This window comes from Sinohyriopsis cumingii, chromosome 7 (assembly GCF_028554795.1).
Source record: "Sinohyriopsis cumingii isolate HCF-2022 chromosome 7, ASM2855479v2, whole genome shotgun sequence".
NCBI lineage: Eukaryota > Metazoa > Mollusca > Bivalvia > Unionida > Unionidae > Sinohyriopsis > Sinohyriopsis cumingii.
This window is the reverse complement of record NC_142967.1, coordinates 115,448,482-115,466,886: the sequence shown is the minus strand read 5'-3', so window position 1 is coordinate 115,466,886 and position 18,405 is coordinate 115,448,482. Positions and strand designations below refer to the sequence as shown.

General features: G+C 37.0%; 1 protein-coding gene across 3 annotated transcripts in view; it reads left to right on the top strand.

The window, feature by feature from the left end:
* LOC149795970 (uncharacterized) overlaps positions 1 to 18,198 on the top strand; it is a 30,190-nt gene extending 11,992 nt beyond the window's left edge. For all 3 annotated transcript variants that reach the window (XM_089965891.1, XM_089965889.1, XM_089965890.1), the window contains 3 exons: positions 1,224 to 1,526; positions 15,217 to 15,462; positions 17,442 to 18,198. In XM_089965891.1, coding sequence (XP_089822017.1) covers positions 1,224 to 1,526; positions 15,217 to 15,462; positions 17,442 to 17,614 — 722 coding nt within the window. In that variant the 3' untranslated portion in view covers positions 17,615 to 18,198. The remainder of the gene's footprint in view (positions 1 to 1,223; positions 1,527 to 15,216; positions 15,463 to 17,441) is intronic.
* Positions 18,199 to 18,405: the final 207 nt, after the last annotated feature.

Below are 18,405 nucleotides of genomic sequence, written 5' to 3'. Positions count from 1 at the left end.
CTGCATCATACACTCTCTAGCCTTGATATCTGAGACACTGTATCACACGCTATGTGACCTTGATATCTAAGACACTGCATCCCACACTCTGTGGTATTGTTATGTAAGATATTGCATCACACACTCTATGGTCTTGATATCTAAGACTGCATCCCACACTCTATAACCTTGATGTCTAAGACACTGCATCACAAACTATATTGTCTTAATATCTAAGACACTGCATCACAGACTCTATGGTCTTGATATCTAAGACACTGCATTACACACTCTATGGCCTTGATATCTAAGACTGCATCACACACTCTATGTCCTTGATATTTAAGACACTACATCACACACTCTATGGCCTTGATATCTAAGACATTGTATCATACACTCTGTGACCTTGATAACTAAGACACTGCATCACACACTCTATGGTTTTGTTATCTAACATACTGCATCACACACTCTATGGTCAAGATATCTAAGACACTGCATTACACACTCTATGTCCTTAATATCTAAGACACATCACACACTCTATGGCCTTGATGTCTAAGATTAAGTATCACACACTCTATGGCCTTGTGGCTGATGTTGCTTATAAATTCAGTTGTCATGCGCATGTATCCAGTTCCAGTACATTAAACTGCATCTACTTCATAATTTATCAGACCTTTCATTTTACGTATCATGTATCCAGTACCAGTACATTAAAATGCATCTATGTCATAATTTATCAGACCTTTCATTTCATCTATCATGTATCCAGTACCAGTACATTAAAATGCATCTACGTCATAATTTATCAAATCTTTCATTTCATGTATCATGTATCCAGTACCAACACATTAAAATGCATATACGTCATAATTTATCAAATCTTTCATTTCATGTATCATGTATCCAGTACCAGTACATTAAAATGCATCGCCGTCATAATTTATCAAATCTTTCATTTCACGTATCATGTATCCAGTACCAGTACATTAAAAAGCATTGACATCATAATTTATCAGACCTTTAATTTCAAGTATCAGGTATCCAGTACCAGTACATTAAACTGCATCGCTGTCATAATTTATCAAAGCTTTTGTTTCACATATTTTGTATCCAACCAGTACATTAAAATGCATAGACTTCATAATTTATCAGGCCTTTCATTTCAGGTATCATGTATCCAGTACCAGTACATTAAAATGCATCTACGCCATAATTTATCAGACCTTTCATTTCAGGTGCACAAGTAAGCATACCTGCTGTCACACATCCACGAAATGGTGATATAGTAAATTTAACCTGCATTATATCGCCATTTACATTGCCAGCAACATGGAAAAACAATGATAACAGAGCTACCATTACTACATGTTTCAAAGGTGGTACATGTTCACCATCAAGTGATGGAGTCCGATATAACTTTAGTGCGACTTCTTCCTCCATCATTGTTACAATATCAAGCTTCAGTTCTACCGCAGACACCTTTACATGGAAATGTGAACATGGTGGAACTGTAGCTGTTTATTCTATGACGGCTTCAAGTAAGTAAATAAATTAGTTACCAACCTGTTCTCTTTATATATAGTTACTTGACCAAATCTATACATGAAACATAATTTGTCCAGACATAGCAGACAACATCCTGACATGAATGGTAGCTTTCACATTCACACAGATCTGACATTCCAGTATCAAATATGACCACCGTTACTTACAACACTCTAGCATGTTATCTTGATGCCTTCTTACTTGAGACAATGTCCAAATATTCTTGATGCATGCATAGCTAAGACTTGGTCCACACTCTAGTGTGGTAAACTGATGCCTGCTTATATAAGGTGTAATTCAAACTCTAGTGTGTTATCTTGATGTATGCTTACCTAAGACTTGGTACACACTCTAGTGTGGTAACCTGATGCCTGCTTATATAGGGTGTGATTCAAACTCGAGTGTGTTATCTTGATGTATGCTTACCTAAGACTTGGTCCACACTCTAGTATGGTAACATGATGCCTGCTTATATAGGGTGTGATTCAAACTCGAGTGTGTTATCTTGATGTATGCTTACCTAAGACTTGGTCCACACTCTAGTATGGTAACATGATGCCTGCTTACATAAGATATGATTTAAACTCAAGTGTGTTATCTTGATGTATGCTTACCTAAGACTTGGTACACACTCTAGTGTGGTAACCTGATGCCTGCTTATATAGGGTGTGATTCAAACTCGAGTGTGTTATCTTGATGTATGCTTACCTAAGACTTGGTCCACACTCTAGTATGGTAACCTGATGCCTGCTTACATAAAATATGATTCAAACACTTAAGAGTGCTATCTTGATGTATGCTTACCTAGACTTGGTCCACACTAGTGTTCTATTCTGATGCTTCCTTGCCTTAGATAAGGTCCACACACTCTTAAGTGTGCTATTCTGTTGCCTGCTTACAGAAGAAATGGTCTAAACACTCTAGTGTGCTATCTTGACATCTGCATCCCTATGACATAGTCCAGACTAGTGTGCTGTCCTGATGCCTGCTTGTCTCAAACATATTCCAAACACTGTTGTGCATTATTTTGATGTATGCTTTTTTAAGACATTGTTCAAACACTGTTGTGCATTATTTTGATGTATGCTTTTTTAAGACATTGTTCAAACACTGTTGTGCATTACTTTGATGTATGCTTTTTTAAGACATTGTTCAAACACTGTTGTGCATTATTTTGATGTATGCTTATTTAAGACATTGTTCAAACACTGTTGTGCATTACTTTGATGTATGCTTATTTAATACATTGTTCAAACACTGTTGTGCATTACTTTGATGTATGCTTATTTAAGACATTGTTCAAACACTCTTGTGCATTATTTTGATGTATGCTTTTTTAAGACATTGTTCAAACACTGTTGTGCATTACTTTGATGTACCCTTATTTAAAACATTGCTCAAACACACAAGTGTGCTGTCCAGATGCCTGCTTGCACATTAATTCAAGAGTGATCAATTTCTGTGGTTGACAGCTATTTGTTTACATTGTGCGTGATTTTAAGTATTAAAATAACTGACTGACTGCATAGAATGGTTCCCAATCATTGTAACATTACCAATGACTACTACAACATCAATGGATAAGATGAAATATGCAGTCTATAATAGGGCTATAAGCCAGACTCAAGAAGAAAGCTGCCCATATTTCCCAGTGGATACATCATCCAGCTAAATATAGCATGTCAGCAATCAACCTAGATATAGCATGTCAGCAATCAACCTAGATATAGCACGTCATCAGTTACGTTATCCTCAGCTAAATATAGCATGTCAGCAATCAACCTAGATATAGCACGTCATCAGTTACATTATCCTCAGCTAAATATAGCATGTCAGCAATCAACCTAGACATAGCACATCATCAGTTACGTTATCGTCAGCTAAATATAGCATGTCAGCAATCAACCTAGATATAGTACGTCATCAGTTACGTTATCCTCAGCTAAATATAGTGTTATGTATATTTAATTTCTATTTTTTGTTAGTTTTTTTCTCTCAATGATTATATGTTATGTGTAATTGCATTATGGTCTTGACCTTGCCCAAAATTAATTTCTTTATTTTGTAAATAACAGAATACATAGCTAACATTTTCTATATTATTGTGGATTAACTATTTAGATTAAATAATGTAAATATGTTTATTTGAATTTGAGTTAAAAATATAAAAGTCTTGATTTTGACCTGAGAATTTTTCTAAAATGGAAAATTCCATTTAGTGACAATGTTTTAGATAATGGTAATTGCGCACAAGGTCAAGTAGAGGGCTATATTAATCATCTTGAGATTGGGATTATTTATTCTTACTCTGACACCCTGAAGCAGAACAATTCTTGTTTTCAGTATTTGATTTGGGTGGATTTATTTATACAAATTATTATGCATGGCAGTTACAAATTGCTCACTAATATTCTTGGACAGAGACATTAACCTGGAATTATAGGAAATTCAGAAAAGGACATCTTGGATTATATTATTGTGATTCATCAAAAATTCTGTTGACACATCTCCATATCAGATACCACTACAGGCACATCAACACATTCAGAGTTGAGCCTTATCACAAATTAAGTTATTCCCAGCTAAATATAGCATGTCCACAATCAAGTTATCCCCCAACTAAATATAGCATGTCAGCAATCAAGTTATCCCCAACTAAATATAGCATGTCAGCAATCAAGTTATCCCACAACTAAATATAGTATGTCAGCAATCAAGTTATCCCCAACTAAATATAGCATGTCAGCAATCAAGTTATCCCACAACTAAATATAGCATGTCCACAATCAAATTTTCCCCCAACTAAATATAGCATGTCCACAATCAAGTTATCCCCTAACTAAATATAGCACATCAGCAATTAAGTTATCCCCAGCTAAATATAGCATGTCATCAATCAAGTTATCCTCAGCTAAATATAGCATGTCAGCAGTCAAGGTATCCCCAGCTAAATATAGCATGTCAGCAGTCAAGGTATCCCCAGCTAAATATAACATGTCAGCAGTCAAGGTATCCCCAGCTATTATACCCAACTAAATATAGCATGTCAGCAGTCAAGGTATCCCCAGCTAAATTTAGCATGTCAACAATTAAGTTTATCTCCAGCTGAATATAGCATGTCAGCAATTAATTTATCCCCTGCTAAATATAGCACGTCAGCAATCTGGTTATTCCCAGCTAAATATAGCACGTCAGCAATCTGGTTATTCCCAGCTAAATATAGCATATCAGCAGTTAATTTTGTCATGGAATAAGGCTTCTCCTTTAGTGTATTAAAATCTCTTTCCTGCAATGGACCCCATAATATTTTTTTAGGTTGCCCCTTCCTTGTCAAGTCAGACAAAGGGCTAGAAATTGCAGCAAAATTTGGAATGAATTTTCTATAAAACTCCACTAAACCCAAAAAGTGAATGAACCTGAGATTTGTTTATTGGTTTAGGTGAGTTTCTAACTGCTTCTATTTAAGTTATACATCCTGGTCTGTCGGTGAAAACATCTTAGTACTTTCCCATGAGCTCGCTCATCTGTTGATGCTGGCCTCTGGACAGCTCTGTGCTCACATTTACCTGGTCTATCCCTTCTATTTTGCTACTCAAATGGTATTCCGGTGGAGTTTCTATCTCGAGTTCTCCCACCGTGTCATCTTCAACAACTTCTGAACAAACTATGTTTAATATTCCCATTTCCAACATGTCTTTGCATCTCTAGACATATAACAAATTTGCAGTAACTCACCTTATGATAGTAGTACTTGGAATACTTACAACTCAATCATGTAAGCTCTTCATGTGCTATTTGACAAGTTTTTTCAAGCTTTTTGCACAAGTCAAGCACGTACTGGTAAGTAGATTTTACTTCAACGTTGGTAACATCACCTGTCCAAAGTTAATGCAGGATTTGCAAAGGGCCTTGAATCATTCTCCCATATAGCAATTCAGAGGGTGAGAATGCCAAACTTTCTTGCGGAAACTTATGATACATGAACAAAACAGCATTCAAGTAATGATCCCGCTCTTGTTGACACTCTGTGCACATTCTTCATAACATACACGGTGCCATTAAATTTTTCCACCAGATTGTTACACATGGGATGGTACAGTGTCATGTTCAGTTGTTTGATGGACAACAACCTATTAATTTGGTGCCCCAAGTGGCCGAGTGGTCTAAAGTGCTCTCCGTTATGGATCACTGTCATCTCACCTGTATCTGTGTAGTTTCGAGTCTCGAATTCAGCCACATGGGTATGTGAGAAAGCTTACCAGTAGCTTCTCGTGGCTCGGTGGTTCTTTCCGGGTTCTTCCTTCACCATTAATACTAGCCACCATGTATAGCCTATCATGTGCTGAAAAATGGCGTTAAACCCCACAACAACAACAACAACCATCTAATTTCACTTGTGAGTTCGGGATGTTAATTGGGCTTCACAATCCATGAGGATTTTTTCTGACACCCCATCCCTTCTAAATATATCAACCAGTGCTTTGACCACCCACTCCATTTCAACCATAGACAACACTATGGCTTCAGGATACCAGGTTGCATGATCCACTTCCATAAGGATATACCTGTTTTTCCTATCGATCACAGGGTGTATTGGCCCAACAAAATCCACTGCCACTCTTTTGAAAGGGTTGTCTATTAAAGGCATGTCCCAGGGCTACTTGTGAAACCCTTCCATTAGCTACAGTTTTCTGGCATATGTCACAAGACTGACAAAACCAACTGACATCACTGTTAACACCAGGCCAGTAGAATTCAGCCTGCACTCTGATGGTTGTCTCCCCCTTACTGAGATGGCCCACCATGCTAAACTCATGCGCAACCCTCAGTACACAGGATCTGTATTTCTGGTGCACAACTAACTGCCAATATTTCCTACCATCTTGTGTGGTAAAAATCCCTGTGGATTAACCCACTCTTCCGTACAAACTTTGAGCTACCCCCACCCATACAACATTTAATGGTGTCTGACACAATTTTTCTTGCAATCGATTTCATGTATTTGTCGCACTTTTGCTCTTGTATGAATTCATCATGCAAAATTTCATCGATAGATTCAGGAACTCCTAATTTCTGTAACACATTTTTCTCTTGCCAGACTTACATTTCCATTTTAACTGCCTGTGCTAAAGACATTCTAAAATCTTCTATAGTTGGAAGATGTGATCCCTCAACATTGCCGATCACCAGATTGTAATCAACTGCTCTGGTTAAGAATGAAGTTTCAATCTTAATTCTTGTAATGGGTCTGGCATTGGCTATCATCCATGAGACTATGCTTGAGAACCACACATGTGCTATCATCCATGAGACTATGCTTGAGAACCACATATGTGCTATCATCCATGAGGTTATGCTTGAGAACCACACATGTGCTATCATCCATGAGGCTATGCTTGAGAACCACACATGTGCTATCATCCATGAGACTATGCTTGAGAACCACACATGTTCTATCATCCATGAGACTATGCTTGAGAACCACACATGTGCTATCATCCATGAGACTATGCTTGAGAACCACACATGTGCTATCATCCATGAGACTATGCTTGAGAACCACACATGTGCTATCATCCATGAGACTATGCTTGAGAACCACACATGTGATATCATCCATGAGACTATGCTTGAGAACCACACATGTGCTATCATCCATGAGACTATGCATGAGAACCACACATGTGCAACCAGTGTCATGTAAAACTGCAACCTCTTGACCGGTAATGGTACCTCACACTGTTGGTACCCGCGATTCCAGAAAAAGACACATACCAAATGATGGGATACCGTACTTGACCTGAATAGGCCTAGTGGAGCAGTTTTGGCTCTCAATTGTAACAGCTTAACCTTGTTTATAGGACTCTTCCTTTTAGGACATTTTGCATGTACATCATCCCATTTGTTACCTGCATACCACTGTATACCCTGATGACCTGTATTCTTACCAGACCTACTTATCTCAGTCGATTTCATGGGCTCTCCAGACAGTGATCCCTAGACTGATTTCCAGACTTATCGTTGAAACCATAATTCTGAGTACCCCCATGAGCTTCAGCAAATTAATCTGCCTACCTAGCCATGTATTGAACATTTGTAAATGCTTTATCTTTCAGAAATTGTTTTAATTCCCTCTCTACTATTCTCATTAACTGATCTCTGAGCAAGAAGTCAGTTAAACCATCAGTCTTTTCCAGCACTTTACCACACTCAGTCCATTGTTGGAAGTAATTAGATATTGTAATGATAAACTGACCAAAGGTTTCTCCAACTCTCAGGTTTACTGTACCTTAACTTTTACAAAAACCCTGTTCAGTCATCTCATACCTTTTCAGAAGTGCTTCCTTCAGAGAATCATAATTCAAGATATTGCTTCAGGGGAGTCGCGAGTATACATCAAGCACTCTGCTTTTTAATAAAGCACTGAAATGTACAGACCAATCATCTCGCTCACACTTTAGCTCTATAATCTCTAATCTTGCCTGTTTTTCTAATGCAAATCTTTCCTTATCTGATTCCCTTTTTTCCCTTTCGAGTTTTGCCATTTCTGATTTTCTTTCTTTGGCTTCCCTTTCTAATGCAAATCATTCCTTTCTTTCCCTTTCGAGTTGTTTTGCCATTTCTAATTTATTTTCTTCAGGTTTCCTGTCTAATGCCAATTTTTCCTTCTCTAATTCCCTTTGCTTTCCCTGATCATCCCTGTCTAATGCTAATCTTCCCTTCTCTAATTCCCTTTGCTTTCCCCGATCATCCCTGTCTAATGCAAATCTTTCCTTCTCTAATTCCTTTCTTTCCCTTTTGAGTTGTTTTGCCATTTCTAATTTATTTTCTTCAGGTTTCCTGACTAATGCCAATCTTTCCTTCTCTAATTCCCTTTGCTTTCCCCGATCATCCCTGTCTAATGCCAATCTTCCCTTCTCTAATTCCGTTTGCTTTCCCCAATCATCCCTGTCTAATGCCAATCTTTCCATCTCTAATTCCCTTTTCTTTCCCCGATCATCCCTGTCTAATGCCAATCTTTCCATCTCTAATTCCCTTTGCTTTCCCCAATCATCCCTGTCTAATGCAAATCTTTCCTTTCTTTCCCTTTTGAGTTGTTTTGCCATTTCTAATTTATTTTCTTCAGGTTTCCTGTCTAATGCCAATCTTTCCTTCTCTACTTCCCTTTGCTTTCCCCGATCATCCCTGTCTAATGCCAATCTTTCCTTCTCTAATTCCGTTTGCTTTCCCCGATCATTCCCTTTCCTGGGCTTATTCTTCATGAATAAATTTTCTCAGACTTTCTCCCTCATATCTGAATTGTTTGCCCAAATCAACTAAGTCCTTAAGTATGAAAGGATTGTTAGTTGATAAGGTCAACTAATCTATATAAATTTGAATATAAGTATTAACGTACGTCAAACAACAGTTATCAACATTATCTTTGCTGTCAGGTCAACATAAGCAAAACAAATGTAAACATGTAGGGACCCGCACACGTAATGAACATTGACTTATCAAAAATGCCACAATCTACAGCATGCTAACAGCGCATACATTCACACACAATTTGTCGGTAACTCACTTAATCCGAAGCATCCCACTTCTGACACCATTGTAACAAGATTGAAACTGAATGGATGCTAAGGATTGCATGATAATGCAACACAATAATAAGTGAGGGTATGAAAGTTTATGAAACAAACAAAAAATTTTTTTTACACACAATAGGCTATGCATGGTGGCTGGTGTTAATGGTGGAGGAAGAACCCGGGAAAACCCCAGGAAGAACCACCGACCCACAAGAAGCTACTGGCAAGCTTTCTCACGTACCCACATTGGCCGAATCCTAGACTTGAATCCACGCAGACAGGGGTGAGATGGCAGTGATCCATAATGGAGAGCGCTTTAGACAACTCGGTCACTCCGGTCCTTATCCATGAGTTGGTAATTTACATCACAATTCCTCATCCTTCTCTATAATTATGCATCCATATTCAATAGTTTCCACCATGAAACATATACACTGTCGGTTGAAATTTTTTCATTTCTGCACTATGGATACTAGCCTCGACACCATCTTGGTTCTTCTAGCTGATATGTCCATCTATTCATCCACATATACAGACAGCTATAACTAAATCTAGCTGGTCATAACACGGAATAAACAAAATACAGAGGAAAAATCCATTAATATATTTTACTGAATTGTTTTATGTCAAATAAAGATCTTAGCAAAATAATGTAACATACCAACTTTTCTTCTAGTGTATTAAACCTGCAGAATGACAAATAAAGGCAGTAAATTGAAGAAAAGCATTTAAACTATAAAATTACACTTACAAACTGGACCTGTATAAAATTGAATACTTACCCCTATGGCTGTAGTTTGAAGTAAGAGTGTTGACACTCATTGACAAGATCCAAGTGATCACTATATTGCATAGAACAGCAAGCCTCCTATTAATGCAGAGGAAAAAAATTGCAATGACCAGGGGTAAAGTATCCATGCATACCGTGTTATACGAGGATCTCACCACAAGTGACCTGCAATGAGATGCATCTATGGTTCAGTCACACAAAACAAAAACAAATGAACCAACCTAGGTAACACTGGATGCTTCTTCAAATTTAATTAGCCAATTAGTTCATAAGGAATCCCAAATTATTTTCTTGCCTTATTCCTTGACAAAGGTACCCCCAGCTAAATATAGGGATAATGAGATAATCCACCTCTGATATCATTACTAAGCATGTGCAGAGCTCTGGGTGGGATAACCACAACTGCAGGCAAAAAATGTGAATGAACTAGACTCATTTGTTTAGAAATGAAACACATGCCCTCTATATGTAAAATTTAAGTGCCATTAAAGGTTACAAATGATGACTTAATGAGCACATATTGGGATGAAGGTATGTCTGATTATGTACACATCCCCCCAAAACCACCATTGGTTATTTTTATTACAAATTGGATAGCTATTATTATTCATTACAAATTGGATAGCTATTATTATTTATTACAAATTGGATAGCTATTATTATTTATTACAAAACATTATGTAGCAGCACGTACATCTCAACTCTTATGCCAAGGGAAAAAAAGTCTCAAATTTTGGGGTAGTTCTATGCCTTTCTCCCATTTTCATAATATCTCCTGATTATTTTGCAGAGAACACCCAATTATGACATTATGTTGGTCAATCTTCATTTCTCCCACAAAAAAATCCGCATAAATAGCTAAATCTTTTTCAGTCCACGGAGTCCATGTTCTGTTGTATCACCTGTAAATATTATTGTAATGAAATAATTGTTATCACTCTAAAAATAATGTTTTTCTTCAGTAAATAGAACTTTAAGTTTAAGCATTATTCATGTCAGTTTATGAATGTTTTATAACCCTACAATACTAAAACCAAAAAATAAACCACAATAATAAAATTGTCAGCAATTAGTTCCAATCCCAAGAATGATCACTGTAAATGCTGTAGCATATACATTCCCACCAAAGAAACTTAATGCGAGTGAACACCTGGCATTACTGCACTATGGATACTAGCCTCACTGTATATACAAATGGTAATTACTATCAGTAAATGAAAAGAAGAAATGAAGAAAAATATCATGTAGCTTGTGTGCACTCAACAAAAAATATTCAGAATCAATAAGTTTAGTAAAGAATGTTAAATGTCTTTCAGTTTGAGGAATAAGGAAATAAGGTGTTATATAAAACTTGCGGAAAAATAATGTCAAATTTCCATATCCCATTTGTATACATTTTATATTTTGAAAAGGTAAACCTGTACAGGTTAAGTACGTTAGACATGCACTGATCTATGACTTACCGGTAGATGAGCAGACTGTATGCATCTCATATGGTACCTTAGAGGTAGGAACTAATTGAGGTAATTATTGATACATCACTTACGGTTCTATTAGGGAGCATACTGTGACCTTAGGGTTGGACATTAATCTTTGTCATGTGAATATTAAGAATGTTATTTTAAACTTCTTTCTTAAACCCACCAGGCCAATATAGTCCATGACAGCTGTCACTATACATCATGGCAGCTCTCAACAGTTACGTATTAGTTGTACACTGTACACCATGGCATCTATCAACAGTTAGGTATCTGTTGTACACTGTACACCATTACGTCTATCAACAGTATGGTGTTAGTTGTCTGCTGTACACCATGACACCTATCAACAGTTAGGTATTAGTTGTACACTGTACAATATGCCAGTTCTCAGCAGTTAGATATTAGTTGTACACAGTACACCATGACATCTATCAACAGTTAGGTATTAGTTGTACACTGTATACCATTACATCTATCAACAGTTAGGTATTAGTTGTACGCTATACACCATGACATCTATCAACAGTTAGTTATTAGTTGTACACTGTACACCATGCCATCTATCAACAGTTAGGTATTAGTTGTACACTGTACACCATGACATCTATCAACAGTTAGGTATTTGTTGTACGCTATACACCATGCCATCTATGAACAGTTAGGTATTAGTTGTACACAGTACACGATGACATCTATCAACAGTTAGATATTAGTTGTACACAGTACACCATGACATCTATCAACAGTTAGGTATTAGTTGTACGCTGTACACCATGACATCTGTCAGCAGTTAGGCATTTGTTGTACGCTATACACCATGCCATCTATGAACAGTTAGGTATTAGTTGTACACTGTATATCATGCCAGTTCTCAGCAGTTAGATATTAGTTGTACACAGTACACCATGACATCTATCAACAGTTAGGTATTAGTTGTACACTGTATACCATTACATCTATCAACAGTTAGGTATTGTACGCTATATACCATGACATCTATACACAGGTATTAGTTGTACACAGTACACCATTACATCTATCAACAGTTTGGTATCACTTGTACACTGTTCACCATGCCAGCTCTCAGCAGTTAGTTATCAAGTGTACACTGTACACCTTGGCAGCTCTCAGCAGTTAGGTATTAGTTGTACACAGTACACCATAACATCTATCAACAGTTAGGTATTAGTTGTACACTGTACACCATTACATCTGTCAACAGTTTGGTATCACTTGTACACTGTTCACCATGCCAGCTCTCAGCAGTTAGTTATCAAGTGTACACTGTACACCATGGCGGCTTTCAGCAGTTAGGTATTAGTTGTACACTGTACACCATGATACCTATCAACAGTTAGGTATTAGTTGCACACTGTACGCCATGACATCTATCTCCTGTTAGGTATTAGTTGTACACTGTACACCATGTCATCTATCAACAGTTAGGTATTAGTTGCACACTGTACACCATGACATCTATCAACAGTAAGGTATTAGTTGTACACTGTACACCATGCCACCTATCAACAGTAAGGTATTGTACACAGTGCACCATTACATATATCAACAGTTCGATATCAATTGTACAATATGCCATGCCAGCTCTCAGCAGTCAGGTATCAGTTGTACACTGTACACCATGCCAGCTCTCAACAGTTAGGTATCAGTTGTACACAGTACACCATGACATCTATTAACAGGTATTAGTTGTACACTGTACACCATGACATCTATCAACAGTTAGGTTTTATTTGCACACAGTACACCATGATGCCTACCAACAGTTAGGTAATAGTTGCACACTTTACACCATGACATCTATCAACAGTTAGGTATCAGTTGTACACTGTACACCATTATGTCTATCAACAGTAAGGTACTAGTTGTCTGCTGCATACCATGACACCTATCAGCAGTTAGGTATTAGTTGTACACTGTATACCATGCCAGTTCTCAGCAGTTAGGTATTAGTTGTACACAGTATACCATGACATCTATCAACAGGTATTAGTTGTACACTGTACACCATTACATCTATCAACAGTTAGGTATTAGTTGTATGCTATACACCATGACATCTATCAACAGTTAGGTATTAGTTGTTCACTGTACACCATGCCATCTATTAACAGCAAGGTATTAGTTGTAGTCTGTACACCATGCCACCTATCAACAGTAAGGTATTGTACACAGTACACCATTACATCTATCAACAGTTTGGTATCACTTGTACACTGTTCACCCTGCCAGCTCTCAGCAGTTAGGTATCAAGTTTACACTGTACACCATGCCAGCTCTCAGCAGTTAGGTATTAGTTGTACACAGTACACCATGACATCTATCAACAGCAAGTTATCAGTTGTACACTGTACACCATGACCTCTTTCAACAGTTAGGTATTAGTTGCCCACTGTACACCATGGCATCTATCAACAGCAAGGTATCAGTTGTACACTGCACACCATGACATCTATCAACAGCAAGGTATCAGTTGTACACTGTACACCATGACATCTTTCAACAGTTAGGTATTAGTTGCCCACTGTACACCATGACATCTATCAACAGCAAGGTATCAGTTGTACACTGTATACCATAACATCTTTCAACAGTTAGGTATTAGTTGCCCACTGTACACCATGGCATCTATCAACAGCAAGGTATCAGTTGTACACTGTACACCATGACATCTATCAACAGTAAGGTATTAGCTGGACACTGTAAACCATGTCATCTATCAACAGTAAGGTATTAGTTGTACACAGTACACCATGACATCTATCAACAGTTAGGTATTAGTTGCATACTGTATACCAATCTATCAACAGTTAGGTATTAGTTGTATGCTATACACCATGACATCTATCAACAGTTAGGTATTAGTTGTACACAGTACACCATGACAGCTATCAACAGTTAGGTATTAGTTGTACACTGTAAACCATGTCATCTATCAACAGTAAGGTATCAGTTGTACACTATACACCATGACATCTATCAACAGGAAGGTAATAGAATGTACACCATCACATCTATCATCAGTAAGGTATCAGTTGTACACTGTACTCCATGACATCTATCAACAGTAAGGTATCACTTGTACACTCTACACCATGACATCTGTCAACAGTAAGGCATCAGTTGTACACTGTACATCAAAACATCTGTCAACAGAAAGGTATCAGTTGTATACACTGTACATCAAAACATCTGTCAACAGTAAGGTATCAGTTGTACACTGTACACAATGACATCTATCAACAGTAAAGCATCAGTTGTACACTGTACTCCATGACATCTATCAACGGTAAGGTATCAGTTGTACACTGTACTTCTTGACATCTATCAACAGTAAGGTATCACTTGTACACTGTACTCCATAACATCTATCAACAGTAAGACATCACTTGTACACTGTACTCCATGACATCTATCAACAGTAAGGTATCAGTTAAATGCTTTTCACAATGAGAATACTACTTCATATTAGAGATTTTGCTTTTTTTTCTTCTAGTTTACATCCAAACTGTATGCACTCAGCTCCAATTTAAAGTACTTTGCAGTGATAAATTTTGTGGGTTTCATTTATTTAAAAAGGAATATAATCATATATCCATGTCAGGTAGGTCACAGTGACAATCATAATCATATATCCATGTTAGGTAGGTCACAGTGACCATCATAATCATAGATCTATGTCAGGTAGGTCACAGTGACCATCATTTAGTTGCTTTATTGACCTAAGTATGGTTTGATGCAAGTGGACATACATGTTACACTCTTTTGTGGGTTGCTTGTAATTTTCGGAAAAGTCTAATGATTTCTATCGCTTTATTTTCAGCTATGATCAACACAACTCCGACTGAAAACATCACCCCAACTCCAAACACAACTGTTACAACAGCTCCAGGCACATTTGTAACCACAACACCAAATACTGCTATCACCCAAACTCCAAATACTGGTATAACCCCAACTTCAAATACAGCTGTCACCACAACTCCAAATACAGCTGTCACCACAACTCAAAATTCAGCTGTCACCACAACTCCAAATACAACTGTCACAACAACTCCAAATTCAACTGGTAAGTGATTTTTACTACATGTATATTCTCTATTTCTTCTCTCAGAAGATTAGTCAGTACCTAATGACATTATGTTCAGTCCAGTCTGTATCTCTGTCCAGTTTGTGTGTCTGTCCACCTCCCCAAGGATGGGTGACGTTGATTTTGGGTTTTTCACTGATCTGTCACTCCATTATGCATACTTGTAAGCATGATATTGGAAAATTATAAAGACAAACGAGACAAAATTGTGTTAGTTTGATACACTGAGTGGATCCAATGACCTAATTTTCAATTGTGTACACATTTGTGATATTTTTGGACTTAATTTTGATAATTGCTTTATAAATTCAGTTATAAATCACATGATGTAGGCCTTTAATATATAAATGATTTAATTAAATTTTTAGACCTTTCAAACATCTTTCAATTTGTCAGCATGCTTTTGAATATTGTTTGATGTAAACAGAATTTGAGGTACAGTCAGGTGAAGTAGATAATTGAAATTTGGTGTGCATATTTAAATTGATTTAGTTTTGAAAGTTTTGGACTTGTCCTGTTTTTCTGTTTGCCTGTCATAAACCAGAGCATTATACATTTATAGTCTTCAATACGTGGAAGATCTGTTCACCCAGGGCAAGTCATGTTCACCCAGGGCAAGATCTGTTCACCCAGGGCAAGATCTGTTCACCCAGGGCAAGTCATGTTCACCCAGGGCAAGTCATGTTCACCCAGGGCAAGTCATGTTCACCCAGGGCAAGATCTGTTCACCCAGGGCAAGTCATGTTCACCCAGGGCAAGATCTGTTCACCCAGGGCAAGTCATGTTTAACAAAGATGATGCCCGTGTGGATCATGACTTGTTTTGGGTGGACAAATGTTCATGTCTCCCCATCATAAGGGCAATAAATTGTTTCCTATACCAAAATTGTGCAGGAACAGGAAATATGATCATGTCAGGATGACAGCCTTATGGTGAGACTGCCTTATACTGAAGCACATAATACAGTAATCCCACATTATCACACAGTTAATGGATGCCAAGTAATACTGCCTTATGGTGAGACTGCCTTAAATTGAAGTATATAATACAGTAATCCCACATTATCACACAGTTCATGGATGCCAAGTAGTATACTGTTCATGGTGACACTGCCTTAAAATGAAGTGCATAATACAGTAATCCCACATTATCACACAGTTCATGGATGCCAAGTAATGTACTGCCTTATGGTGACACTGCCTTATAATGAAGTACATAATACAGTAATCCCACATTATCACATAGTTCATGGATGCCAAGTAATGTACTGCCTTATGGTGAGACTGCCTTAAAATGAAGTATATAATACAGTAATCCCACATTATCACACAGTTCATGGATGCCAAGTAATGTACTGCCTTATGGTGAGACTGCCTTAAAATGAAGTATATAATACTGTAACAGTAATCCCACATTATCACACAGTTCATGGATGCCAAGTAATGTACTGCCTTATGGTGAGACTGCCTTAAAATGAAGTATATAATACTACTACTTAGTGAATAGTGATCCATGACCATTCTGACTTACAGAAGGAACAGTGTTACAATGAAGGTTCTTATAGTGAGGTAGTACTGTATTCACCATCTTAATTTTATATGCAGAAAAACTATTAAGATTGATTCTTGTAGAGACATTCCAGTAGGCTGAATTGGATTTATTCTTTGATAACAGTGAGGGGTATTCCTATCAAAATACATAAGATTACAGGTTTACAAATGTTGTAAATGCAAGGTTTGCATCTCTGGGCATATTAAAAATAATAAGATGACCTTCAGTTTCTTTCAGCATAGTGATGGTATTACTAGTAACTAAAATGCACCTGTCTCTGGACATCTTTAAAATCTGATCTTCAGTTTCTTTCAGCATCAAAAACATTGATGTCCAAACAGGCAATTATAGTCCATTCATTTTTGGGCATCTTTAAAATAGTACACAGACCTTATATTTCTTTTCAGCATTCACAACAGTGATGCCAATACCAGGAACTACATTGCCTCAACCTCAGCTTCCTCTCATAATTGGTATCACTGTTCCTATTTCTGTGCTTATTTTTCTTGGAAGCATCATAATCTGTTGCTATTGCCAATGCTGCTATTTATACCAATGCCGGAACAAGTCTGGGACGTAGAGGCAGTTAATGATAACCAGGATGCAATGAAGAAAAAGAGAAAGATACAATATAGAACCCTAAATCCAACTGTCTAATTGACCAATTGAATCCAGTGCCTATGCTGCAAGTCAAACAAGCACATCCTGAAACAATATGATTGAGGTCTAAAGAGAAAGGAGGGTCACTTTCAACAGAAGAATGTAACCTGAAATGCACTAAGTCAATCATGTGCCCTTGCTTTGAATCAGTATTGACATCAGTAACTTATTTGTATATATACATTTATTTGTATATATATTGCCACTTGTTACTGCCACTTGCAGTCTTATTACAAGTTATTTATATAGATAAAAGCATCTTATATTAATTTATTCCATGCAATGTTTGTTTGAGTTATATTAGTCTGTGATTTGTCATATGAGCATTTACTCTTTTTGTATTAATGACTGTGATAATTTTTTATTTTATACAGAATACTCCTATACATTTAATACTTTATTTTCTATTTCAGTGTTGTTGTCATAGTGATAATCTATCTCATGTTAAGCAAAACATGGCATGTAATGAAAGCAATTTAAAACTGCCATTTATACAACTTTACATGTTTTAATTAGATCAATGATTGAATAAAATCTATTTTTTATATCAAAACTTGTTCATTTTTTTATAACTCTGCTGGACGTAGACTGATGTTATAGCCTTGCATCTCTAGACCATTCCTTAGCACATTAGCACACATTTATAGACCATAAATTAGCGTACATTAGCACTCCTTTATAGACCATAAATTAGCGTACATTAGCACACAT